At 40.8% G+C, this 27879-nt stretch overlaps 2 protein-coding genes across 5 annotated transcripts; one reads left to right on the forward strand and one right to left on the reverse strand.

Moving 5' to 3' along the window:
- Positions 1–270: 270 nt before the first annotated feature.
- On the forward strand, positions 271–8029 carry angptl4 (angiopoietin like 4). Its single transcript, XM_014970131.2, has 7 exons — positions 271–2295; positions 2674–2784; positions 2879–2981; positions 5949–6062; positions 6155–6250; positions 6468–6752; positions 6827–8029. Exons 1-7 carry the CDS (start codon positions 1792–1794, stop codon positions 7006–7008), a joined length of 1395 nt encoding a protein of 464 aa, XP_014825617.2. The 5' UTR covers positions 271–1791; the 3' UTR covers positions 7009–8029.
- Positions 8030–10713: 2684 nt separating this feature from the next.
- Positions 10714–27322, reverse strand: dpp9 (dipeptidyl-peptidase 9). 4 transcript variants are annotated; one of them, XM_088014463.1, is made up of 21 exons: positions 27141–27322; positions 26158–26248; positions 25832–26070; positions 25526–25638; positions 23351–23524; positions 21045–21216; positions 20656–20823; positions 20446–20574; positions 20259–20320; positions 20017–20117; positions 19244–19421; positions 18999–19158; positions 18820–18899; positions 17825–17977; positions 17554–17689; positions 17162–17307; positions 16935–17081; positions 16688–16840; positions 15261–15403; positions 14638–14749; positions 10714–11571 (listed from the first exon to the last, which is right to left on the reverse strand). In XM_088014463.1, the coding sequence occupies exons 2-21, from the start codon at positions 26211–26213 to the stop codon at positions 11479–11481; spliced, it is 2715 nt and encodes a 904-aa protein (XP_087870589.1). In that variant the 5' UTR covers positions 26214–26248; positions 27141–27322; the 3' UTR covers positions 10714–11478. The 4 variants fall into 4 exon arrangements, with proteins under 4 accessions (XP_087870589.1, XP_087870590.1, XP_014825610.1 ...); XM_088014464.1 differs by having other exon boundaries at positions 21045–21213; positions 27141–27320; XM_014970124.2 differs by having other exon boundaries at positions 20656–20766; positions 27141–27319.
- Between the last annotated feature and the right edge of the window lie 557 nt (positions 27323–27879).

Consider the following 27879-nt stretch of genomic DNA (forward strand, 5'->3'; position numbering starts at 1 on the left):
TGTTGTTAAAACCCATTCTGGAACTTAAAAGTCTTGTTTATTTCAGGAACTTTGTCACAAAGTGAAACACGTCATGTGATTTAAATACAAAAAATGAGTGTTTGAAAGCCTTTATTTATGATGATTTTCCCAAGTACAGTTATGATAGCATTTAAAATTTGAATATTACATCAGACCAATAAAAAAAGATTTTCAATACATACATGTATCCTCATTGAAATGTATGTTTAATATCTGATTACTTAATGGCTGGTTGTCCAGTTTCAAAAAGTTATTTTAATCTGACAAATGAGCCTCATCAAAAAGTTTTTGTTTCTGAAAATGACCGTGTATTAGGAAGAGAAAACTATTAAACAGTTAAGTTTTAACTGACTGCAGCATCTTTTATTAGCAGTAAAAAAAAATGACTTGAGATTCTCATTCAAGTTTTCCTAAATGCTGCCATCTTTTCTAACCCAGTATGTTCTCAAAAGAATAAAGCAGAACAGCTTTGCTAAAATACATTCCCCCTTCCTATTATCTCCTGACAGTCTTGTTTTCTTTATAACAGCTTATTTTTCTTCCTTTATCAACAGTGAATTGCTACTTAAAAAATACTTTAAATTGAATCTTCCTCTCTCTCTCAGCATCCGCAATGAACTGTTAGACATTAGCAGCTGTTTCCTCCTCATATGATGAAAAGCTGACTGTCTCTGTGTTATTTAGTCAGAAAGGAACCAATTCAAAAAGTGTATTTAATTTTCAAACACGTTGCTACTCTCAAGTGAAATTTCCGAATACTCTCCCCACTGCGAGTAACTTCACTGAATCAAGAACAAACAGGTTTTAACCAGAAATGCAGCAGAAACAGACAGAAGCTGTCCGGTTAAAGTTTTGTTGTTCTCATGTTGTTTCCTGTCTTCTTGGCATTTGGAGGTGGTGAAGATCCAGTAAATACTAGAAATTGTCATTGGAAGTACTTCTAATGTTTAGATATATGTACATTACCTACTGGAAATATTAGAGTAATTCCTTGCATAGCTTGTTTTTACTTGTACCTGAGTAGAAATATGCTGCAGTTATGCTTTTGTCCCCTGGAGGTTTCTGATCCTTCACTGTTTCACACTAACTTCATCCTGCTGCCAGCATGCTGGTGTTATTTGAAATAAAGATAAGACGGCAGAAAACGCTTAGATTAGCTAAATGTTTGTGTTTAACAGACCACAGTTCCCACTTTGAATCTTAAATCTTCCTCAGGAATGTTCCTGACCGGTTTCAGTTGCGATGTGCGTTTCTCCTCTGGCTCATCTGCTCTTTGTTCTGACAAAGCTTGTAAAGCTTTTGGTGAACTACACAAACATCTACTCCAGCAGTATTTGATCTGGACGGCTCGGTGTATGACTCCTGATATGGCTAACACCTCGTTTCAGACTGTTCCTGCGCTGATGAAGGGATCAGAAATGTCACAGATTTCACCCCCAGCTGTGGTGAGGTGACTCTTCTCGCAGGAGGAAGGACAACGGTTTGACATTAGCTGATAGAAGTGATCATTTGTTATATCATTTCCCTCCCCATGTAGTCTCTGACATGAATGGTTAATCTGGAGATGGAGGAGGAACAGAAACCTGAGAGCAGCTGCACCCCTCCCTCTGCCCAGCTGGCCAATGGCAGGCAGCAGCACGGCTTACACCGCAGGGCTAGGAAAGTATAAAACAGCAGAGCTGTGTCTGTTCATCCAGGAGCCTCAGCTCTCCAGTTCAACTCCACAAGACTTGGCAAGACTCGGTTTGAGGGGTGGAAGCTCCAGCAGCGATGAAGACAATGCTTGCAGCCCTGACACTTTGCCTGGTGGTGCTCATGGCCTCTGCTTTTCCCTTTGAGAGGAAGGGGGCCTCGCCAAGCGCTGCTGCTGCCAAGGAGAAACATGTGCAGTATGCAGCGCGGGACGACGTTAACATCCTGGCCCACGGCCTGCTGCAGCTGGGCCAGAACCTGAAGGAGCACGTAGATAAAACCAAAGGCCACATGAGGGACATCTTCACCAAGCTGAAAGCCTTCAACCGCACTACTACCGAGCTGGGCAAGGAGAGCCAGAGGCAGCAGGTGGAGGGGGAGAGCCTGAGAGCCCGTGCTCGGGACCTGGAGGACAGAGAGGGCCAGCTCCTCAACGTCACGGCCGAGCTGAGGGAGAAGGTGGAGGAGATGCAGCAGGAGAGGAGGACCATGAGCGAGAGGATGAGCCAGCTGGAGGAGAGGGTGGACGGCATGCTGCAGGGACCCGGCAGCAGGAACAGCAGCGATGCACGCAACATCCAGGTGAGACTGCAGGCCGTCTGGTGAGAAAGGGTCATGGGAGGGTGGACACATGAGGCTTCCTTTGTGTTCAATGCTTCCTGCTTGTAGACTCAAGTGTGCAATAAAGTGTGCACTTCTGGAATGAACGAACCCAGAGGAAGAAGTGGGTGGGGAGCTGCGTGCAGCACGTGCAGAGAGACTTCAGGACTGCTAGACAAAGAGATCTGAAGCATCAGATGGTAGAATGAGGGGCTGCTGGCTGCTGGGACTCTGGAGAGCCTGACAGGGAAACGGGCTGACCCAGAACCAGCTGGCTGCAAAAGGCAGTTGCATAACCAGTGCTGCATGTGAAACCAGAACCGTCCACCTGGGTCTTATTAATGCTGCTTCTTTCCTCAGCTCATGCTGGACTCTCAGAACAGACGCATCGATGATCTGGTGGAGCGCATCAGGCTCCAGCAGGAGAAACTGGACAAGCAGAACGTTCGCATCAGGACGCTGCAGAGCCAGGTGAGCCGCGTTAACAAGCCTGGTCGGTTTCATTCTCTGAAAGCTGGGGACAATTCGTTCATGTTTTTTGGGGGGCTTCCTATTTTTTTTTTAGATCCAGCAGCCCGGCCTTAGGCCCTCAACCCGGGGCAGCGGCAGCAGCAGTACCGAGCGCCCTGCGCACAGCGACGTAGAGGAGCAGCGCGACTCGCCGCTCGGTAAGTAAAACCCCGCAGCGCCACAAATCCCCTCCCTTCACACAGACTTAAGTGGGCTGAAGAAGATCTGGCGCCAAAACGTGGCGAACCATCTGCTGGGTGAGGACAGAAAGGAGCTTAAATCACTAACAATTAAAGTCAGTCTAATCGCGAGCCCGGAAATGGCAACAGGTGGACTTTCTGACTCACAATCAACTCAACACGGGGGGTTGGTTTCCTTTAACATTATACACCAGTCTGAACACAACCTTTACATCTTGAATTATTCTGTAATGTCACACAAATCATCTGACTTTTTAAAAATATTTTGGCATGTCCGATTTTTTCTTTCTGTTCTGATTAGTTATCTCACGACATTTCACCTCCCCTCTGTCATCTCACGGTCATGTAAGAGAAATTTATTATCAAATCTATGCAATTTATTCAGGCAGCTTCAAACTCCAATCTGATAGATCTAAATCATTTGGTAGAAAGTTCGCTATCCTAAAAAGCTCAGCCATTTGGATCAAGTATGTTGTGACAGGGGAGAATAACACTTCCTTTCAACAGGAGGAAACCTCCAACAGAACTTTATACAGGTTAACCTTTTTTATAGACAACTTGAGCAGATGTGAAAACCAGTTTCTAGAAAGAATGGATGTTGAGTTTAGTCAGAGGAGCTCATTTAACTCTGCAGTCTGTGATAATATCTTCCTTCATCCAGACTCTACTGGGCTGCTGGAAATGGCCAAGCTGGTTTCTAAATATCCACATGACTGAGGTTGAAGCTGAGATTGCCATCCATGATAATGGTTAGGTTAGGTGTAAAATAAATAATTGCTTAAAATAGATCATGTAATGGTGGGGGGTGGTGGTGGGCAGGATGTGGCCATTGGAATCATGTGTGCTCAGTTTAACAACAACACACATTCCTCTCTCAAGCAAACAGATCTAATATGAATGCATTCTTTTTATATTTTTTTGTTTGTAGGATGAGCTTGTCAATGGAACATTTATATCTTGTAATTTGTTCTTTTCAACTTAATTTCATTAAAATTCACATGTTTAATTTATTGCTAAGCAGGTAAAATCTTTTTTTAATGGGAAATTTTTAATCTGTTCAAAATTGTAGGCATCTACATGTTTTCAACTCTCTGATTTAGACGCATGATGAAAAAAAATCACTTGCTTAGGACCCAAAACAGACGTTCAGCTTAGTCTTCAGAGACGTATAAGAAAAAAGTGCATTTAAACACAAATGAAGTAAAAACTGGAATTCAAGCTATTAGAGAGCTGTAAAACTTGACTTAAAGTCAAAACTGAACTCCTAACTGCTTCTAGATGTGAACTAGGTGAAAGGTGATCTGAAGTCCACCACAGATCCCAGGAATACCACAACACTCTGACATCAGCAGTGCTTTGTGAATGAGGGAAAAAATTGACAAGTTTTCCTGGCAGAGTTCCAGCTAGAAGAAAGTTCAGCGTTTCAGAGAGTATCCTGTCAGGGTCAAGCAGCTTTAGTGGATTACTCAGAGCCTGGGAGGCTGCCTTCATCTCAAACACTCTGTTTTCACTGATAACATTTCCCTCTGAGCCAAGGAAAGAGGAGGAAAATGGGGAAAGGCTCTCTAAATTTATCTGTGAACCTTGCATAGATACCTTCCACATTGCTTGGAAGACACTTGACTGCTCCCACTTTTTATGGCAGGCTCAAAAACAAATGTTTTGATGTTCCTCATGAGTGAGCAACCTTTTCCCTACATTCACACTCCCTCACCGTTTACACACCCCACATCCTGAACAGAAAGAAAACTCTGTCTCTTCCTTTGGAAATGTGCCAAAGTTCAGGATATCCCCCTTACCCACAGTCAGGCAGCAGCCCCCAGAGTTTGTTCCTTTAGAGTAGAGGTCAGAGGTCTATGATCAGCTAGGCAACATTCCGTCAATCACATGCATGATTTTTCACCTTTATTAGAATTTATTAATAAATACTCCATTTTCCTACCTGATGCCACTTGAGTAATGGTGAGATGTTGCCTCCTTAGACAAATGACAGCTTGCAGCTCCAGACTCTCGCCCACCCCCGTTTCTAAACGCCTTTCTCCCTTAAGGAAACATCCCCATCCCCCCCCAAACCCTACCATCTGATCATTCCCCATGCATGCAGCAGCCATGCACATCTACGTCACCACCTAGCTGCTGTGCACATGACGGAGGTGTGACAGGTCGCAGACATGGGGAAGGGGGAGGATGAGGAATGTAAAGGATGAATGGTGTGTAACCCTATAGCCTGCAAGGCCAGGCAGCTGTAAAAGAGGGGAATTCTGCTTGGGAACTGGGAGAAAGGTCATGTTTACGACAGAGACACACTCTTGTTTTTAATGGCTTTATCAGGTGTAAGTTTGTATGTCCAGACTCGGTGCGATAAGCTGTGCTTTGCTCACTTGGAACGATTAGTTTTATTTGCAAACACTCTGCTCTCCTTCAGCTGAGGGTTTCTTTAAAACAGATTTACCTATTTCTAAAAGCTCGGCAGAGGAACCTAATCAAATTCATTCTAACAGGGAGTGGGGCTAATATTGTGACTTGTTCAAGTTCTGGAAACCAGATGACTTAAAAAAAAAACTTTCAGTTTAAGCCGATTTTCTGTGGTTTCTCAGGGGGAGTAGAGCCTGCAACAGCTAAATGTGTTGAGCATTGTCGGCATTCCCGGAGAAACTGTAACAGCAAGATCATGTGTTTGGTCAAGACATCCTGCACAGGTCACCCTCTGAGGTGATAACCTGGAAGAAGCCTAAGACTAAACAACAAGGCAATATTGAACCTGTCAAACAGTTCAGTTTTGCATTTTGTTGGAATCTTTCACGTAACTGGAGAAAAATCTAATGGAATACCAGGCAGCCCGGGCAATAACAAGAAAGGTTTCACCAACATCCCTCCACGTTTAAGCATGCTCAATGTTGGGTTTCTCCCTCTCTGCTGTTCCAGAAATGGCCACAGACTGTCATGAACTGTTCCTGAGAGGAGAGACCACCAGCGGGGTCTACCCCATCCAGCCAACTGACTCTGAGCCCTTTGACGTCTTCTGTGAGATGACAACTGGTGAGCTCAGCAGAACTTCCTCTGAGTGCTAAGTCTGTCTCCTGGCTGATGTAACATTTGTTTGATCAATTTCTCTATGTTTCTCTGCCCAGATGGTGGATGGACAGTCATCCAAAGACGCCAAGATGGCTCCATGGACTTTGACCAGCTGTGGCAGGCTTACGAAAAAGGCTTTGGCAGCCTGAATGGTAAATACTCTTTGGGGTTTTATCCACTTTCACTATCCAGTGTTAGCTGGTCAGTGCGGGATCAGGATGGTTGCCTTTCAGTTCCTTTGTAAGCCTTCAGTACCTCCTGGCACTAAGAATGAAGTCATTGAAAGATGTGGGAAGTTAAGACAACAGATGTCAGGATCATGAGCTTTGGGTTGTTTTGGACTAAGTTTTGTTCTCTGTTCCTGTTCAGGAGAGTTCTGGTTGGGCTTGGAAAACATCCATGCCATCGCCAAAGATGGCAGCTATACCCTCAACATTAAATTCTCAGACTGGGGGGATGACTCGGCATCTGTCCGCTTCCCGTTTGAACTTGGTGGAAAAGAAACCAACTACTCACTCCTGATTCAGGAACCTGGCACCACCGATACGCTGGAGAGTTCCCTGACCACCGACTTGGCTCTCTCTCTGCCGTTCTCAACCCGGGACCAAGACAATGATCGTAAAGGTGACATTAACTGTGCCAAACACCTCTCTGGTAAGTACTGGCACACTGTCCTGTCACACCGACAAGACTGAAGCATGCTAATCAAGCTGATTCTGTCTTTGAAGGTGGTTGGTGGTTCAGCAACTGTGGTCGCTCCAACCTAAATGGGAGATATTTCCAGAGCCCTCCTCCCAAACAGAGACACCAAAGGAAGCAAGGCATTTTCTGGAAGACCTGGAGGGGGCGCTACTATCCCCTGAAGTCAAGCATAATGATGATTGCTCCCACCACCATCAACAAGTCTTAAAGAACTGAAAGAGACAAAGAGGGAGAAAGAAGCAGAGTCTTAACTGTCCGTTCTTTTTTCTTCGCTGGTTTTTGTGGCAGACACGTCCAACTTTTGGGTTTGTTCTTTGTGAGGGGGAAACCTGACACCAGAGTCACAGTCCTGAAAGCAGAAGGACAAAGTCAGATGAAAAGAGTTTTCTTGGTCTGTTGTGTGAAAAGACAGATTCATTATTGCTATGTGAAGCCACAGCCAGTAACTGAGTCCAAAGCCAAATGTGCAGTGGAAAATTTCTCTAATATGTTTTCCCGATGAGGTTTCATCCTGTAGATGCGAGCAAGTCTCTGCCTGTGGACTGGGCTGGGAGTCATCACGCATTTTCCAACAAGCTCAGACGCCTCACTGGGGATGATGTGGCTTCGTGCTGAGGTCTGGTAATTAGCAAACCTGACTGTTGGCATCACATAAGCTGCAGATTGGTTGTTTTTGTGCAGGGCATTTACACTAGTGACATGCTGAGTCAGCAAACTCTTAAAACCACAAGCTGTGGACCAAATAACCATCTAAAACATAAACAGCAGATTTCAGCATGATGAGGCTGGAGTTTGGTTACGGGGTGAACTGTTGTCAATTAGCTTTACGCTACGTTAGCATCAATATTGCTCACCTTTCCTGCCTTTCTTACCACATACTAAATGTTCTATAGTCAGAATCAACTGAAAGTCTTCTTCACTGATATTTTTTTCTCTGGAGGGTTTGATATTTAGTCATATTGACTAGATCTTCAATAAATGGCATTGTTTTGTACATATTTGGAAAAAGGTCAGTTTTTTTAGTAAGGTATCTGTTTCTGATCTTTGCCAGTTGACTTCAAAGTTTGATGTTTTAAGTATATTTTTCTTATTTAAAAACCATGTATCTATTATGTGCTGCTTTCTGTCTGTAATTTATATTAAGGTATTTTTGGGGGGGAAGTGGGGATGGGGTAGAAGAAAAATGACCATTTTGGCCTCATTGAGCCAATAAAACTGATTTAAACAAATATTTGTTTTGGGTATTCATTCAATATTCATCTCTGTCAACATCATGATGATATTCACCAGTCATAGGGGTGTTCCAGCATCTCATAATGCGTGATAGACATGAGCTCTGGTGGTTTGGGGTTGTTCTTCATCTATTTAACCCAGCGTTGAAAATCCTTGGGAGCCACAAAAAGTTTAGCAAAAGTCAATGTTTAAAAGTTCAAGTTAAACAAATCTCCAGATTTGTGAATTGTATTTAACTGCTGGGCCAGATTTTAGAAAGAGCTTACTGGGGAAATCATCCAGGGCCCCGATTTGAATTAATTTTGTTTTTACTGAATGTGTGTTTTGCAAAAATTGTACTTCACATAAAACTTGTAGGCCCAAATTAAGTTAGGTGAATTCTATAAATATTTTTTAGATTTTTAAGAATATTAAAAAAAAAAAAATTCAAGCATTGCAAAAGTTATAAAGTTGTCAATTTTTTGGGAAACAACATGGAGGCATTGGCTATTAACCTGCTCATTGTAGATCCAAACACACACACACACATTATACATATATACACCTGCATACACACTCACACAGTAGGTTTGTCTATCTTTACAGGAATGTTCCATTGACTTCTATTCATTTCTGATTCATTTCTACAGACTAACTCTGACACTTACCCTAAACCAAACCTGAACTCAATTCACACCTCAGTCCTAAACCGCCAACCCCAAAACAGCACCACTTCTTATGGGGTCTGGCATAAGGACTAGTGGGTCCTCACATGGGCCTTGCACTGTATCAAATATATATAGGTCACACACACACATCCACCCATATATACATATACACACACCCTGGGAAAAAAATGACCACAGTCCTGCTAACCACTGAAAGACCAGACATAAAGGAAACAAACACTTCCATGTGCCTGACTCTGTACCTGTGGTTCAGCTAAACTTGCCCTTATCAATACATGTAACATCAATACAATAAATAGCCAGAAGCATTGAACAGCCAACTGATTTATTCTACACTCAATAGTTTATATTATAAAGACCACAAATATGAATGACTGTTTCATTCTCTTGTTTTGGTTTGTTTTTATTTGACATCAAAATAATTATTTTGTCAAAGTACTGACAGGATTAGATTTTCTCACATTTTATGCTTTCTTCAACATATGCTTGCATGTCACTCAGCCTCACCTGGCAGGTGTCTTGCATGTTAAGGATCACGGCTGCATGTCATTTTATCTGGAAGCAAACTAAAGCTTTAAGGTGTCAGCTTTAATTTTCAGCGCTACACTTTGCACTTCTTTGCCCGGCTTAGTTCATTTGCTTTATCCGCTGTGATCCTCCAGGTCACAGGATCAACCTGTGTCACCACTCATCCGAAGAAGCCAGCGCCCAGCCAACCTTAAGATCGAGACGGATCAGGCCTCCATCTTAAAGTTAGAGGGTCCAACGGATCACTTCAAAATCCATTTATAGCAGCTTCTGATCTGCTACCTACAATGGTAGTTAGCAGAACTCTATGGAGATCTCGGTGTCATGATCTTAGGATAGATGCTTCAGTTCTGTCCTGAATCCATGCTAAGCTAACTAGCAGTTAACTTAGCTAGTTAACTGCTAGTTAACTAGCTAAGTTAACTAGCAGTTAACTTAGCATGACTCTCCCTGGATTTGTTTGGGCTTTTTCTCCCTGACACACCGTATCTCTATAATGAAAAAACAATTTGTAATATTAAGTGGAATTGTCCTTTAGCCATTTCCAGAATCAGAACCTGCAATCAGAAACCAACTTCAGCCTCGTTTCTCTGGATGAATTGTCAGTGTTCTCTCTGGGAATAGGAAGGCCACGTCTGGTTGGGTTGGTTACAGTTCCATGTTTTCTCTGTTTGTGATGACATTCAGTGGTGAACAGAGTCCAAAAGCCTGTGTAACCTTTTCCAGTCTGACAAATGTCTGTGACTTTGTTAATCATCTGTTCATGAATTTCTTCACGGAGGGACACAATGTTTCTTTAGCCTACTTCCTGATGCCAGACAGGCGCCGTCTAAGACGGTGATGAATCACAGCTCTGGCAGTAATAACTCCTCAGAGCAGATTGGGAAAGTTAATTCATTTCAAATATTTGGTTCAGTGTTGGGAATTGACAACAAGGGTGGTGATTTTTTTAATGTACTTTGTACAGAAATTGTATGATTTGTTGTAAAATTTTAACAGTAAAGATATGTATTGAAAATATACACATTTATACAAAATTTTATACAAAGTTGTATAAAAATGAAAACATTTTAAAACTGTTTTAAATAACCATCTGTGTAATTTATATAATGTATTTTATTTGACTTAGTGAAAGTTAATGAAATAAATTGTCTTTTTAATAACATTTGTTAATTGCCATCCTCTGCAATACAATGATCCCAATCAATCTTAGACACAAGTTTAGCTCTAAACACTCCTAAAGGTTGTTCTAAAAACCACTAAAGCATGGGTGAACGTATTTGTCCTGTTTCTTTTAATTTATACTAAGTCATACCGCTGTACAATCTCACCATTAGATTTTAATTAACTGTAGAATCTGGTAGATGATTATTTCTATCTGCTGATACACACAATAAAACTGGTTTCCAAAGAACTTGCAGGTCACTTCCTGCCTAGCCGCAGTCTGAACCAGGCTGAACTAGAGCACACAACCAGAGACCATGTGACCCATTCATTCATTTATTTATTCATCGTCATGTACAAACTGGATTTCAGGTGGTACAAAGCTGCTGTAAGACTCTGCTGCCCTCCCTCCTGTTGTCTTTATTGCAGTAAAAAAAAAAAAAAAAAAACTAAAGAAATACCAGCATGATCAAGAGTCAAGAGGTACTTTTGGCAAATATAAATTATATATAGAGAAGGCAAGCAGACATCTTTAGCAACATAATGTGAGGAGACAAAGGTATCGACGAGTAGCTTCCATCAGTTGGCAGTTAGAAAAAAAAGAATAAAAATTCATAAAAATATTTTATTCTAAATAACAAATAGTTAAAACAGGTGGACACAGGAAGAGCAACGATCTTCTTTTCTCTGGTGTTATTGAGACTGCATGTTCCTTAGTCAAAATGAGTGTGTGTATGTGGAAAAGGAAGTGGGATGTGTGTGCGGTGTGAGTTCATGCCAGTAAATACTTGTAGGAAGTAGTAGGAAGCGTCCCACTTCCTACTGCTGAGCGGGGGCAGGGGAAAAAAACCACGTTGGGCTGGGAAATGTGACTTAGTGTGACCCAAATTGCTGATTGTTCTACTTGAAGGTTGGACTAGATGCTCAGTCCTACTGGCACAGGAGGACGGGGGAGAAAAACAGTAGAGGTGCAGAATGAAACAACATGAGAAACATGGCTGCTGCTGTTGATGCTTTGTGACAAACTGGCAACAGGAGAACACAGAAAATAAAGACCGGGTGATCTGGAGGCCCCCACTCTGGCTTTAGAGGTATTGTTGTAGAAAGTGCAGCAGCATGATCTCGTAGTGCTCCCCAGACTCAGGGCAGCGAATGCTGTGCCGCTCGTTGGGGTAGACCTGTAATAATGAAGCAGAGTGACGAGAACACTGAGAATTTCACCTCAGCAACACAGACACAGCAAAGCAGAGCTGCATTTGTTAAACAAATACAAGCAATAAATACAGTGAAGCCCAAGTTCAGTTGATCAAAAAGTTAGAATATTACTAGTATTTTAAAAATTTAATCACACTCTGGCACTGTGACTAATCATAATATTTAACTTTATAAGCCTGAAATATAAACATGCACACAGTTGTGCTCCTCCTGCCGCTCTCCAACCAATTAAAATGCAAGAAATTATCTGATTTCTTTTTTTGTAGCAGAAAACAGATAATGTGGTCTGTCAGTATTCAAAAGCAACTAATGGAAACTTACTTCACCACACATGGATACAAGCAGTAGAAAACTGCTCAGAATGACAGATGAGATATATTTTACCTCCAGTTCCTGGGTGCCCCACCTCTTCCTAATGGGCACCCTGGGCAACTGTTCATATAACCCACATCAAACTGCTGCTTTATGCACGTTTTCAAAAAATGTTTTATCATCTCAAACCAAAACATGTCTGAAGATTCTCAGTTTTCTAGGTTTTTATATTCATGAATGTTTAGAGGAAGTCCTGTTGTTTTAGATGTTCATGTAGAAACGTTCCTTTCTCATCACTCTCTATGGAACTTATGTGATGAGGCGACAGTCTCTGGTCCTCACCCAGCTGAGTGACCACCATATCTGCTGCATGAGAAATGTAGAGGTACTACATGTAGATGTGAACATGCAGGCTGGTGACGCAACATAAGGAAGTTGAAAAATGTTCAACTGTTGTTTTTGACAGCTGTCACAGAAAACTTTGCTGTTTGTCGCTCACAGTGCATCTTGTCCAATAATCCATTGCTGTGAACGAGGTAACCCTCAGTGGGAGAGAGGCTTTTAGGTCATAATAGGTAGTTTGTTATGTAATATTAACGTTAAAATATTCAGATAAATCACTTGTGTTTGCATTTACAGCCCTAAATTTGACATAAACAGATAAAAGGATTTCTGACCCACAAATATTACAGTTCGGTGGCCTGCACAGTTATTAGGACGTGGCCAGCAGTAGCTCATTTGCATAATGATGATGTAGAGCTAAGACATAGCATTCCTTACTGGGTTCAACAGAGGCAGTAGTGGAGAAAGTACTCAAAAAATGTACTTAAGTAAAAGTACAAATACACAGACAAAAATGTACTCAAGTAAAAGTAAAACTACCACATTAACATTTGTACTTAAGTAAAAGTAAAAAAGTACTGGCTTTTAAAAATACTTAAGAATTAAAAGTAAAAGTACTTGCTGAATGGATTACCTAATCGCTAATATCATTAAGTGAACCGATCGTATTTAATTTGAATACATTAGAAATGTGCCATTTTAATGAACAATGCCACAGCATGTTTTTATTGTGTTTACTCTGTAACATAGTTTAGACTTGGATATGTGATTCTATGCATCATAATTTCAGGGATGGAAACATCTTGTCTCCTGTCCTAACATAACATGAACGTCACTTTTTTTTGTCACTAGTGGCTTTTATTTTGAGAGAAAACCAACAGAAAGGGGATGGAAAGAAGGTGGGTGGGGGAGGACATGCAACCGAGGAGCCACGTTGCAGAGTTGTAGTCAAGACCACCTACCCAAGACCAAGTCAAGACTAAGCCCAGCACCCCGTGCTACGTGACACAAAAAAAATTAACTTTTACCTTCTCAAATTGATCTGAAAGATCCACATTCCCATTAAAAACACCTAGATATTAAATACTTAGAGCTGAAATAAATTTAATCAGTAAAGATCCGTCCAGAAGAATCGGATCGTTCCTGAATGTCATATCACTATATTGCACTTTTGTCACAGCGTTGTCCCATATATGCGACATACATGGGTCAACACCTCCACACAATAATTCAGCCCATGAGTGACAACTTTTTTTCATCGCGGATGCAACATGTGTGTCTCTGTACAGCTAGCTTTGCTAGCATCACGTCCATGGAGCAGACCTTTCTTTAAAGCTTTTCTTCCAAGTGACGCTAAAAGTTGAACAAAATTCCCACCGTCTGTGAAAGCGAAGCGCTGCTGATTTTACATGTCGCCATATCAATTTATGCAGCGCTATTATATAACTGACGATTACACAGACGTCTCCTCCCACTCAGAGGAAACCACTGCGCATGTCGCAGAGCCGCGTGCGAGTAAAGGGGGAGGTGATGGGTGACAACAGGCACTAAGTCACGTTACTGCTTGGATTTTACGGCGCCACCCTGAACTTCACATTTTAATGGAAAAAGAGCGATGAGACTTGGATGTAACGAGTAACGCGACAGTTTTGTAGAAATGTAGTGAAGTAGAAAGTACAGATACTTACTGTCAAATGTAGTGGAGTAAAAGTAGAAAGTATCCACTATTAAATCTACTTAAGTAAAGTACAGATACACGAAAATTGTACTTAAGTACAGTAACGAAGTACTTGTACTTCGCTACTTCCCACCACTGAACAGAGGCAAAACTGATCGGGTCAAATCTCAATATCTGACAATGATTTTATGTATTAAATGTAATGAACATGTTTTGTATAGGCCACAGACATATCCTCACTTGTCTAAGGAAGCATAATAATGGACCTTTGAAATCCTCTCTCATCAGTCTCATGCAGTGTTCATTTTGTTAAGGAATGAAAACAAGGTAAAACAATGCAGAGAGATAACCTCTGACCTCTAACACCAATCATGTGGAAAAGCAGGACGAGTTGAGAAATCAGCCAATGAGACGTGATCTAAAGTTGTTTCAAATAACGAAAATCTCTTTTTGTATTGCAACAAAACAAATTGTTTTTTGTTCATATTATTGGTTTTTGGGATTTTCTGCCAATTTTATAATTTATTTTATTATTTTTTACCAAACTTAATTTTATTTTTTGCTTTATCATTTATCCACGTGTGATGTCGTGAAGAATTTGGTCAGCTGAGGTTGTTGTAAATGTGCTATACAAACAATATTGTGGATTTTTATTTGCTGTAAGCCACAGAGATCTAAATGAACACATGACACAGACCTGAAGCTGGTAGGGCTTCCCAGCTCGGATTATCTGGGATACCAGGAAGTTGGTGTGAAAAAAGTGCACATTCTCATCTAAAAAGCCGTGGAGGATCAGCAAACGGTTGGGCCTGTGAGAAAAAGCAGGTTAAGATGAGCAGGTTCCACAGGGTGTGCTGGATGTTGGGTCCTAAGAGACTCACAGAGACGTCTCAGAATAGTTCAAATACTTAATTCTGACTTTAATATTAGAGAGCAGTGCTCTGACATGTCTGTCAGATCACACTCCTTTAAGCTCCAAGTAAAAAAATCCTGTTCTAGCCTAGTTTGTCTCTAATATTACATATTTCTAATGTAGCTAACTGGTGAAATAATCAAACAAAAATAATTTCAAAATCCTGCACTTCAAGCTGCTAATAGTTTCATTTGATATTTTCAGCTCTTTTAACTCTAAAATAATCTGGACTGGAGACAGAGATCTAGGAGAAGGTAAATGTTCCAACTGTCTTTTCTGCATGCATTTTAAAATGTATTTTAAAAGCATAAATCACATTTCAAAATAAGCATCCTGCAGTCAAGAACTATCATGTAGAACATTTCTGTGTTAAATCGGGGCAGGCAGACGGTGTGTGATGTACTGACTCGCTAGGCAGCTTGTCCACATGCAGAGCCACTGAGCCCTCCTCATAGCCCTGCTGGTTGTTCTCAGGCACATCCATGTAGCGCTCAGTGTAGCCCGTGTCGTAGGCCATCCACACGGTCACCGGGGCGCCAGCGATAGCCAACTACAGCAAAATGAAAAGGAATCTAGCATCAAAGGCTTGTTTAGTTAGGAAAACATCTTGAAATCAGCTGTGTGTGTTAACAGAGCAACATTTGTAGGAAGATAAACTGGGTTCATCACTTTAAATCCACATTTAAAAAAACTCAACTTACAGATCTGAAAATAACAAGCTTAGAAAAGAACTATTGGCAATTCTCTAATTCAAGCTGATGATCATTTACTGCTCAACACTGACACCATGTGGCTGGAGAGAGCAGCCTCAATACACACAACGGAAGCTAATCATCAGCTAATTTAGTACCCAAGTCATCGTTACCTGGAGTATACCGACTCAAAAAAGGCCATTTGCTGAAAGAACACACTCAGAACTGAAAGTAAAAAATATACAAAAAAAAAAAACATTTACATTTTGCATTTTAAAAAAAAACACTTTTTCTTCTTTGAATCAACAAACACCAGGTGGAACTGTGCATCTTCTGAGTTTATTATATGAATTATTTCTCAGTCTAGTGCTCCCATGAACATTTGAAAACACTTAATAGAGGAATGTTGATGTGATGACTTCCTAAAGGCAGGTATTGGACAGAGCAGAAGCTTCTTAAAGAGACAGAGACCCAATTCAAGGCATTAAATTGCGAAGTCTGGTTATAATTTTTTTAAGATTTTATCGGTTGAAATGGCCTGTATTTTATATTTGATGGTGGTCAGACAGGAACTGGGTTGATAGAGAAGGGGAAGACATGCAGCAAAGGTCATGGATCTGGGGCTGGGACTCGAACCTGCGTCAGGGACTGAGACCTCCATATATGGGTTGAGCGCCCCAAGTACAAAGTCTAATTTCTTTTAAGTCAAGCTTGATATGACATAATTACTTGATTGTGCTATAAAAATATACTATACAACTGGAAAACACATAATACTGTCCCTTTAAGAAAAGGAATTTAATAATCTGTCCATTTCTAATATTGCATGAAATAGGTTTAAATGGTTAAATTAAAAAAGATTTTAAAAATCAGCAGAATGAGACAAGATTTTATCCGACTGTCAGAATAATTGATAGAATACTTGATTACTAAAATAATTATTTGTTGCAGCCATAGAGTATATAGAATATAATATAAATTCACAATAAATACATTGAAGTTTGTGGTTGTAACATGACAAAATGTTAAAAATTGCAGTGGGTATGAAAACTAAAATGTGGTTTCAACAATTAGCACCAAGAGACAGAAGTAACAGTGCTAACATCAAAACAGAAACTCTTTCAGGAACAGGACCTGCTAACCTTGAAGATGTTGGGTCGTTGGATGAGGCCCATCAGAGAGAGAAAGCCGCCATACGACCAACCATGAATGGCAACACGACTCAGGTCTACAAAGTTAAACTTCTCAGCCACGTACTGCAGACCCTCCACCTGATCCTCTATCTCCACCTGACCCTGGACAGTTCAAGTTGAGTGGTTTATTGCAGCTTTGTTTTCAGTTCAAACAGTTGCATTTATATTCAAGTTTGGTGTCGGTATCTCACTCTACCATTTTGTTCTTCAGAGCTCCCTCAAATTCCAGGCCCCTCTGACAGGAGCCCCTCCCATCAATAACAACCACAGCATAGCCAAGAGAAGCCAGCGTGTTGAGACGGAGGTACTTCATCCCCTTGAAAGAGTTGTTAACCAGCTGCACCTGAACACACCCAATCACAGACATTCTGAAAATGAATTCCCCATTTTCTTAGTCGTCTTAACGTGATCGTGCCTACAAACCTGAGGGCCACCATACACGAACAGAACAGTTGGGTGTTTTCTGCCGGGCTGCAGGTTGTGAGGTTTGTACACCATCCCATACAGCTGGAAGCCTGACTTCCCCGGAAAGTCAAAAATCTCCGGTGGGTTGTAATCTCCAGGGCAACCTGGAAGCAGGGACGGAGCATCCCAATTAGGACATTCCTAATAACAGTGGCATTTCTTTTAACATGAAAATCTCACTGAAGTTTGGATAACACTAGTAACCCATGTTGATATCAAAATCTAACCAAGTGACATAATTCTGAAGTTTATACATTCTTTGGTCGTTGGTTAATTTCTTCTGCAACAATCAGAAGAAATGAAGTTAGTGAACAGATCTGGTTTGCTTTTGCTATGCTGCTGCTCTGTACCTGGTGGCTCCATCAAGCTGGCCCAGAACTCTGGAACCACTCGGAGGGGGTCATCTTCTAAGCTGGTCAGCTTGTACAAGTGAACACATGGAGGTGTGCTCACGTTACTGTAGTGGCTCACGAAAAAGTCAAAGTTCTGACAGGGGAGAGAGAAACATCAGAGAGGCAGTGACATTAGTAATGAGAAGGCTGGTTGGTATGGAGTGGAAGCCAGAGCAGTGGCATGAGCAAAAATCTCAGAGTGCAAATAAAGACAGAAGTGGAAGAGTACCTGACTAACAGAGCAGCAGTGAGAGAATCCAGGCTTGGTTAGTCTGACCACGTCGCCTGGAGACTCATAGCTGACCACATACAGGTGGTGCTCCAACGGCGTGTCCCTGGTGCCCTGGAAATATACCAGCTTGGTTCCTTCATTCACCCAGATCTAATAAGAGAACATGGAGAGAAAGCTAACAGCAGCAGAAAAAAAGCAGCAAGCTCGAAAGAGTTAAGGGAATGATGAGACAGCCAATGGGAGGCACTCATAAAACATATAATCATCTAGAGCAGTGTTTCTCAACCCTGGTCCTCACCGCCCCCCTGTCCTGCATGTTTTAGGTATTTCCCTTCTGTCACACACCTGAATTGTATCTCGGGGTGATTAACAGGCTTCTGCAGTACTTGATGGTCATGCAATCATTTGAATCAGCTGTTCTAGAATAGAGGAACATCTAAAAAATGCAGAGCAGGGGGGCAGTGAGGACCAGGGTGGAGAAACACTGTTCTAGAAGAACCACACAAATATTAGGTTCTTATCTCTAAACCCACATGTTTAGAGTTTCTTTTGTACCATAACAAATGAAACACGGTAATACTTTATTTGAAGGGGTGTGCATAAGACTGACATGACACTGTCATAAACATGAAGGAGTCTTTATGAATGTTTACGACAGTTGTCATGAAGTGTCATTCAGTAAATAATGACAATTTAATGCGAAGTTGGCATTTTTAATGGACTTTCAATGCAACCTTTAGAGCAACTTTGCATTAAAAGTGTCATTATTTACTGAATGACACTTTATGACAACTGTCGTAAACATTCATAAAGACTCCTTCATGTTCATGACAGGTGTTATGTCATATTTATGACAGTGTCATGTCAGTCTTATGCACACCCCTTCAAATAAAGTGTTACCGTTTTTATTATATGTTAAAATCAGGAAGTCAGACTCCCAGAACCATAGCACCCGGTTGAGAATTCTACACAGCTTTCCCTGAAGCGTTTACCTTTGAACCATGTCTGGACAGAACTTCCCATTCTCCGCTGGTCAACGTAACCTCCTCCTTGATTGCACATTTAAAATTTCCTGAAAAAAAAAAAAAATCTGTTGACATAACTGAAGAGCAAACACTGATGTTTTTTTTGATGATCTATTTTTGAGTAATGCAGAAACATTTTCTCTCACCCTCCACATGATGGTATTCCTCTGCCCAGTGGTGGTAGCCTGGCTGTAACAGTGAGGTGATTTTATAGAGGTGGCTGAAGCCTGTTTTAGACTCATTTACCCAAATGAAAGTAAACTCATCTTCTGTTGTTTGAATAAAAGGATAGAATATATCATGAACCTGCCAAAATAAAGATAAAACTGTGTAAAACTATGAAAAGATTCCAATCATATGTCAATCGAGCAAAGTAGAAAAATGTTTTCACATTTATCCAGACATCAGTGGTCTCCTCATAGATGATGTATGGCTGAGTGCAGCTGGGCACAGCCTCCAGACTGTCCTGCCTCAGGGTGGAGTCTTCTGTGATGGGGATGAAGAGCGCTGGAGGGAGCAAAACAAGCTGCAGCTTCTTCTGGCTGCGGTCCAACAGCACTGCCCAACCGCTGGCACCAAACACAGCACAGTTTTTATGCTGGGAGAAACTCTTAAGGCTGCAAGATGTAACTTTTAGAAAATTTTTGATATATATTTGTTGAAACTGTCACTATGTCATCACGGTATAATACAAAATTGTAAATAATCTGCATAATCATAGTGACAGTTGACAGCTGGAGATAGGCACCAGCACCCCCAATGGGATAAGGGTGTAAGAAAATGGATGGACGGATGGATAAAAAAAGAAGAAAAGTTACATATTGCAGCTTTAAAGGAAACATCTTAAAACACAGCTAACGTCAATATAAAGTAAATTCCTCATTAGGGGTGCACCAATAAATCGGCCCTAATTTACTTAATTTTGGATTATTGGTGGTCGATCGATACATGTGAAACCGTTATTAACCACCGATCTGAACTACCCACACAAAGATCTGAAAATCAGCCATAGTTTCTGTTAGCACAGCTGTAGAGAGCGCTAAATGTACATGGTTTTGCAAAGCACAGTATATTGGAATAGGACTCATCACACACAAACACTTTACTACCTTTCTTGGAATCATATAGAGATCAACACACCAAAACCTCTTCAATTCCACTTACTATTTTCCGTCTATCGTCCATCCTGCTCTGGCCATGTATTCTGTTCTAGGAAACAAGGTGCTAAATGGGACGACCAGCTCTTTATCTTGTGTGCTAATGATCTGAAGCACATCCATCCACCCACACACACGCACACGCACGCACGCACGCACACACACACACAGAGAGACACATACATATGTTTGTAAAAATAAATATTCAATCAGATGAATTTCAACATGAACAGATGAAAAGTGACCCACTTTTCCTTGATGGTCCGTCTTGATCTCTGCCAGTTTAAGAGTAGCCTGGGGATTTTTACTACCTATGAAGATGGATAGACACACTTTTAATATTTGAACATTAAATGACTTCAAATAAAAAATAAAAGTTAAAAAAAAAAAACACATACACATACACACACACACACACACAAAGGCCGGGACTGACCTGTGCGAGGATATCGGTACGCATCTGCTTTCCTCTCCTCCAGAGCCGGAGACGGAACGTGAATAATTTCTACTTCGGTCTCATCCACCTCCTCATACAGAAGGTGCAACGTTTTCCCTCCATCAGGATCTACAGGAACAAATAAATCAGAAGTCATTGTCAAGAGAACCTGACACAGCTTTGCAGACTGGCTGAGGTTTCAGCGCTGACCTGCTGCTGCAGACGGACTCCACCAGTAACCAGTGAAACGGTCAAACTCCTCCTGGATGACGAACGTTGCTACACCTGCAGACCTAGGGTCCTCTTTGACATTGTCCAAACCTGGGAGATGACGCAGGGATTGCAAACAGGAGAGTATCCAGTTCAGTAGAAACTTTTCTGTTGAAAAGTAATTTTTAATTCTAAGGTAAATAAAGCTAAGATAAACTCTATTTCAACATGCTATTGTTCCTTTCTTTGGCATAATCTGAGCTAAAAACTTTCCATCTTTCTTCCTTACAAATAAACAGAGAGAACAGCAGGTGCATGTTGTGTCTGTCGTCTTTGTGATTGTAACTTGAAGCACATGAAACCAATGATCAGACAGAAAAGTCCCTAACCTTTGTGGCAGTATGTCAGCCTGCGCTCCTCTCCCGTCTTGATGTTGGCTATCCACAGGTCATTGTTGTTAATGAAGGCTATAAAATCCGGGTGTCCGGGACAGATCTTGGGGTCCATGCGGGTGCCTGAGCACTGGCTCTTTATCTCCACTGGTTTTACTGGGGCAGACTGCTGAAACAGATAAACAGTCTGAGCCAAAAGGCCTGTTCACACTGGATGACTTAGCAAGACTGCTTATTTATTAGTATTTACAAACTGTTGGTAATTCCTTCTGTAATACTGATGACTCACTGGTCAGAGCCACTCTACAGACACAGAGAACCTAGACTGCGTTCACACAGCAGGTCCTGATACTCATGTCCAAGGTTTTACTGATTTAATTTTTTTTTTTTTACAAGGTCATTCAAACTACTGAATGATGTCAAAACCCAATCCAAAGTGACCTGCAGAAGAACGCATGTATCACACAGAGGGACGCTGGAAAAAAAAGCGGTATAGGGGGGAAAAGTGATGACAATTCTAGGGGCCCTGACCAACAGGGGGCCCTCCACAATTTATTTATTTATTGTTCATAGAAAAAACACACATCCATATTTCCCCTGACCCCCCCCCCTGCATGAAATGGTTCATTCCTGCTTGGAGCGCTTCACCGTGACGCTGTTAGCAACAGTCAGTGGAAGACACGAATGATTGTGGCAGTTACTATGCTGCTAAGAAAAGTTATAAAATCAAGTTTTCAAAAAAAAAATAAAAATAAATAAATAAAAAATAGAGAGAGGGAGAGAGAAAAAGGCAAGAGTGTCAATTTATAGCTGTTTTTCTCCGAGGTGGGTAGACTGTATGAGATTATCAACCATTCAGCATAGTTAGCTTAGCTACGGACTACTGATTACCCCAATTTTACTAGCATTTAATGAATTAAGGAATGAAATTACCAACATATTCATATATTTAACTTGTCCCTTGTACCTTTTACCACTAATCAACAAATGAGTCAGTCAGCAGCAGCTCTAACCCACATCCCTCCTGACCTGCCCTCTCCTAAGTGAAATTAAAGCTGCAGTATGTAACTTTTATATAAATCTATTTTTTCCACATATTTGTTAAAACTGCCATTAAGTTGTGACATTATGGTAGGAGAGGTAATCTGTGAAAAATCTATTTTCTCTGCTTTCTCCCAGTGCTCTCTAAAAACAACCAGTCAGTGGCAGGAGAGGTTTAATGCTGTCAATCGCAATCTCATGTGGCTCATCCTTCCTCCCCCTTACTCTGTGCTATTCTGCAGCTAGCATAGCCTTTTGTAAATCGCTACCAGTGATAGCAGATAAACAATTTTCCTGTAACAATGAGTTGTTTCTCCCCCATTAGCACATTTAGCAGTGAATGAATGAGGTTGATTGACAGCGCTAAGAGCGTCCTACTGGTTCTGATTGGTTGTTTTGGTCAGAACGGTGTATTACTTTAACCAGTAATAGTAATTCAGGAAGGAGGTGGAGGAAATTGATTGTTTTCACAGATCATCTGTCTCATAACAAACTGTCACGACATGATGACAGCTTTATCAAATATGGAGAAAACATATTTTTTATTAAAGTTATATACTGCAGCTTGAATAAAATGCAACTACTAGTACTAGTTATCAGTATTGGACCAAAGAAAGCAAGGCACTTGCAAGCCTTTGAAATTGTGACGCTTTTGATGGGTCAGATAGACTCAAGAAATTGTAACAGCAGCTGCATGAGGGGGGGGCAATTTAATTTTTTGTCAGGGGGCCCAAGATTCCTGGCAGCGCCCCTGCCAGATGTATTGGATTCCATCTTTTTTCCTCATCTTCCCTCCAACTTTCTGAGCCCCCATATCGCCCTCTGGTGGTTTCCACCTTGAAAAACACTGATTTAATAGACGGAGCTGCTGGAAACCCTTTTCTGGCAGTTGTCACTGCACAGGGTGGAACAACCATTGTTTGGCTCAGGCGGAAATATCTTCACTACACATGTGCAGGCTGGTGTAGATTGCTTTTTAATAAACTAAGTCATCATTTGACAACTGCATTCTTTATTTTCTCTTGTTATTTAGTTTGTTAAGTCTTGAAGGTAATCTGCATTTTATTTAGGAGGTTTTTGGATTTTCATTTCTACTGGATTTTGAAAACCATATATAATTTCCCTGAGCTGTGTGCTCCTTTGTGTTGGTCCATCACTTAAAACTTAAAAAAAAAAAAAAGAGAAAAACCCATGAAAGTTTGTTGCTGCATGATGCAGATGTAATAATTGTTCTTTAAGTTGAATGGAAGCGATGTACTCACGATGAAGCCGTTGTTGCCTCCATCTTGACAGTAGAAGAGACTATTGCTGGCCTGGAACAGGAACAGGCCCATCTTATAGTGGTAGTCGTACGACGTGATCCCAAACGCTCCCAAACGCTTCCGCTCTCTCAGCAGCTCCTCCTCTCGAGAGTAAGCCCCTTGGTGCGGAGTCGCCTAGGAGATGCAGGAGGAAACTAAAAGTAAGCTCCTTTTCAATTCACTACTGAATTGTTTCTTTTAAAGTTTGCTTCATATGTAAAATATAACCAGCCAATTATTTTACAATAATCAGATGTACAATAATCACCAGATGAGACTATTGTCTCATCTGGTGAGACAGATGAGACTACTGTCTCACCAGATGAGGTGATGAAGACGAGGCAGACAGAAACAACTGTTATCATCTGAGCCCTAAAGCACACAGCAGGCAGACTACACAGTCGCTGACATTTACACACACAACCACTGAGTCCTAATCAAAACGACACCACACAGCTCCACAATCTGTCACCTTCAATAATTAGGAGAAACAGAAACAAAACCATCCTTCCGTCATGCTGCTAGCTGCTTCTTACCAAGAAGCTTTATGTAGTTCAGCAAACAGCTGACACATGCAGCATCACACCCCATAATATTCGGCTTAGGAGTAGCAGCACATTTTGGAATCCATTCTTAGTTGATAACTTACTTGTTTGTAACTTTTCTCTCTTTAGGAAGCTTGTCAGTTTTAGTTTCTTTCTCATGAGTAGAGAGGAGCAGATCAGGTTTTTACTGGTTTATTCTAACATTTCCGGTTTTCACTGAGGTCTGATGTCCAAGGACGCCGACTCAGACAAACTCTACCGTCATCATTTTGTTTTCCATTTAAAAATTTTATGCAAGAAACCATGAAAACTATAACATGTGCTGACGTTTCTGTCATTCAATTCAGAAATATGTGTACGGTATATGTATGAATATGTATCCCTAAGGGAAATTACTCTATCTGTTGGAGCAGCAGCATCAGAACTAGGGACCTAAAAACGCTCAACAAACTGATAAAGAAGGCTGGTTCTGTTCTGGCGACAACTGTGGAACCTCTGGTGATGATGATGCAAAGAAAGATTCTTCATAAAATTAAAAAAAATTATCAATAATCCTGAACCATCCTCTTCCTTTCTTATAAAAACAGAGTCTTCAGTCAGAGGATTCTTCAAATTCACTGTAATACAGACCGCTACAGGAGATCTTTCCTGTTTTTACACCCACATCTAAAATTTGAAAATCATATAAACAACATTTCCAAAGAATAAAAAATAAATAACCTTCATTGTTTCAATTTAATAAGGTCTTATATTCCTGTAAAAGCTGCTCTTTGGTATATGTATTTTCTTACATGTCATCCTGTATGACAACATGGGCCCAGGCTACTGCAAGTAACCCAACAGTCTCACTGTATCACTGTATAACCAAACAATAAAAGTAAGGGACAAAAAGATCTCATTACTGCCTAATCCTGGACAAACATAACTTTTGAAAGCTATTCTAACTTATGTTTTCTTAAATTATTTTTTACATGTATCAATAAAGTTAGTTCCTGATCCATTACGTTTATTTATACAAAGGCAAAACAGTTACAGAGTCACTAGAGGATGGTCAGAACAGAACTGTAGAACCTTGTTTGGTCAGAACACTTTTTTATACGTTACAATGTTAAACCTGAACTTAAAAAGTTTGTTCACATGACTAAATCTTGGCTAAAGGAAAATCAAAGATGTGATCATTCTTAAAGCTCAGATTTAAAGGATGATAACGTTTATGTGGGAGTGTATGCGTTAATGAATTAGTATTATATCTGCAATTTTTAGTGTGTTGGCTGAATGTGTGAGGATGTGAAGGTACTGAGGACAAGCAAGGACATTTATGTAAATTTGGCTGTTAATGAATATGTAGGGAGGAAAAGGTTTGTATTTTTACTGCATTTTGATTTATAATTCATTTATATTTTAATACAGAGCTTTTAGTATATGATTTTGGAGGTTGCAAGGTTGATAACATGAATATGTAGGCAGTAATGCACATGTATTCTTACTATAATTGTTCTATTGATGGTATTAGCACAGTTCCTCTGAAAATCAAATATAATGCAAAATTAAGACTTTATGAGCAGACTCTTCAGCCTTATGGAAAAGTTACCTGGAAGTGATCGAGCATCTGTTTCCATGACAACACTAAGAGCGCCTCCTTCCGGACCTTCTTGGGGATTTCTGAGTAGAGTAAGGAGTTCTCTCTGCTTCCGTAAGGCATTCCTGGACACAAGTAGAAGAAAAGTCTCAATGCAATTCCTCTACTGAAGTCAAAATATGAAACACAACACTGTGACTGTTTTTCCACATTACATTGCAACCAGAAAAACAAAAATATTCAATAAAGAGAAAAAACACAAACACAGAAATTTTAAAAAACACAAACTCAAAGCAGATCACGGGTTTTTAGACTTACCAAGGTAATACAACCGGTGGGAGTGGGGGCCGTTCTCATCAGTCTTCTGCACAAACTGGAAGTCATGGGGGGCCTTGTTGGCGATCATTCCCGAGTATTTTCTGCTACAGTGGATGATGTCACGCAGGCCCTCCCAAGAGTGTTTTTCCACAAAGAACTGAGACGGCACGTCCCCCATCTCCACCACCTCTGTGTTGTCCCACAGGCCATCAACAGCCATCATGCTCACAGTCCAACAACTGCAGCAACGATACCAGGAACCAGTGAGCATTGGGTAAACAAACTCAACGCTCACTGAATCCTGAGGAGATTCGGAAATATTCTACCTTTTCGTGATGCCCTCTTTCTTTTCACAACGCTTCACCTTCTTCCCTCTATTCATTCACCGTTCAGCACCTCAGATCCCAAATATGTAACCTGTTAACAGAACATTATAATGCATGACAAATAAAGATGTTGTACGGACATAAAGCACAGCGTTTGTAAGCTGAAATCAGCTAGTTCACTCAGATGTGAGTCATACCAGCATGACGCACAAACTGTGGGGAAAAACTGAGGCTCCGACCCACTAATGCTCCTGTCTTACCTTGCTGTTGGTAAGTACAGTTGACTGCTATGAAGTGTCCCCTTCCTCAAAAAACTGATTCACAGTGGAAACAATCTGCACCGATGTAACCAAAGTCAGTCTGGTCTACAACAACTCATCTGGCTTCAAATATTTAATTCCAGATTTGACAGAAAGAACATAAATGTGTTAGTTTTTAAGAACTATTAATTATGTAGCCTTATGGGAGGCAGTGCGTCTCTAACGTTGATTTTTCAAAAAATAATTTTAAAAAAAATGCATTTTTAAACAGAAACATTTGTACATAACAAAGATCACTTAGTTCCGTCTTATATGTGCTAACATTTGGGCTCAATGTACAACAAACCCCGGCTGGAACAGAACCACACAGGGATCTGTTGGTTAGCTAGCCTACAATGGAGCTTTGTTCTCAGATTGCAAATCTTGAATAACACCGGCAACACATAGTTGGCTAAGGTTTTTTTTTTTTTTTTTTTTTTAACAGAACCGATATTACATTTCACAGTAACCGCTGACAGCCACAGTTGTGAGAAACAGGAATTAATCAGTTTTCCTCCTTCGCTCCGTTTTGACAGGACTCTCCTCCTCTGTCACTTTCGTTCTCAAGCTAACTAGCTAGCTATCTGAGCTGGTAGCCGCTAAGTAGCGGCAGCGCTTTCGAAGAAAACCCATTCCAGTCCAGCTTCATTTGGGTACAGACTCAGATTTACCCCCTGCACTTACCAGCGTGGCTACAGCTCCTTCAAACGGTTATTACACACTATTAGCTCAGTGTCAAACAGGTTTCGCGACTGCTAAAGGTTGAATCCATGGCCGAAACAGCCACACAAGATGCAGCTGGCTCACAGATCGGGAAGGAGGAACGTTGCTCCCGGTAGAGTACACATCGGTACTTTTTCCCAGGCGCACCGCTCAAATTGAAGCCCGTTGTGACTGTTCAGTTAGATGAAACTCTTTTTAACATTCTAATCTGAGGAATGGTCACACCCGAAATAAATTTAATCGTAAATCTTCATTAAACCCCTGTTTTATACAGAGATTAACCCATAAACACTACAGGATGTCGGTAACATCTGAGTTACAGTGAAACTGGCCTTTTCTTCTGCAGAAAGCTGCTGGAAACAATTTTGATTTCTCCTCTGGCATTAAAGTATGTTTTTCTTTTTCCTTTACATGTTCAAATCAATCCAGATTACCAATTTAATGTATATAAAAACATTAAGCAATACTTTTAAATAACTATAACTTCTTGAACATGTGCTGAGATACATTGGCTATTCTAATCTTATAATAGGTTTCATCATCTCTGACTTTAAATGTATCGCATTCGGAAGATTCAGCATTGAATCCGCTGAATGATTCCATTACTGTATCGGCCCGTTTCCTTACAGCTCCTTCTATTTTAAAGCTTTCTGATAGTAATGGCCTTTATTTGAAGCTGGTCAGACTGGAAATATGTAGA

The sequence above is a fragment of the Poecilia mexicana genome, unplaced genomic scaffold (assembly GCF_051168715.1).
Source record: "Poecilia mexicana isolate PSO_F unplaced genomic scaffold, ASM5116871v1 scaffold_17, whole genome shotgun sequence".
NCBI classification, from domain to species: domain Eukaryota; kingdom Metazoa; phylum Chordata; class Actinopteri; order Cyprinodontiformes; family Poeciliidae; genus Poecilia; species Poecilia mexicana.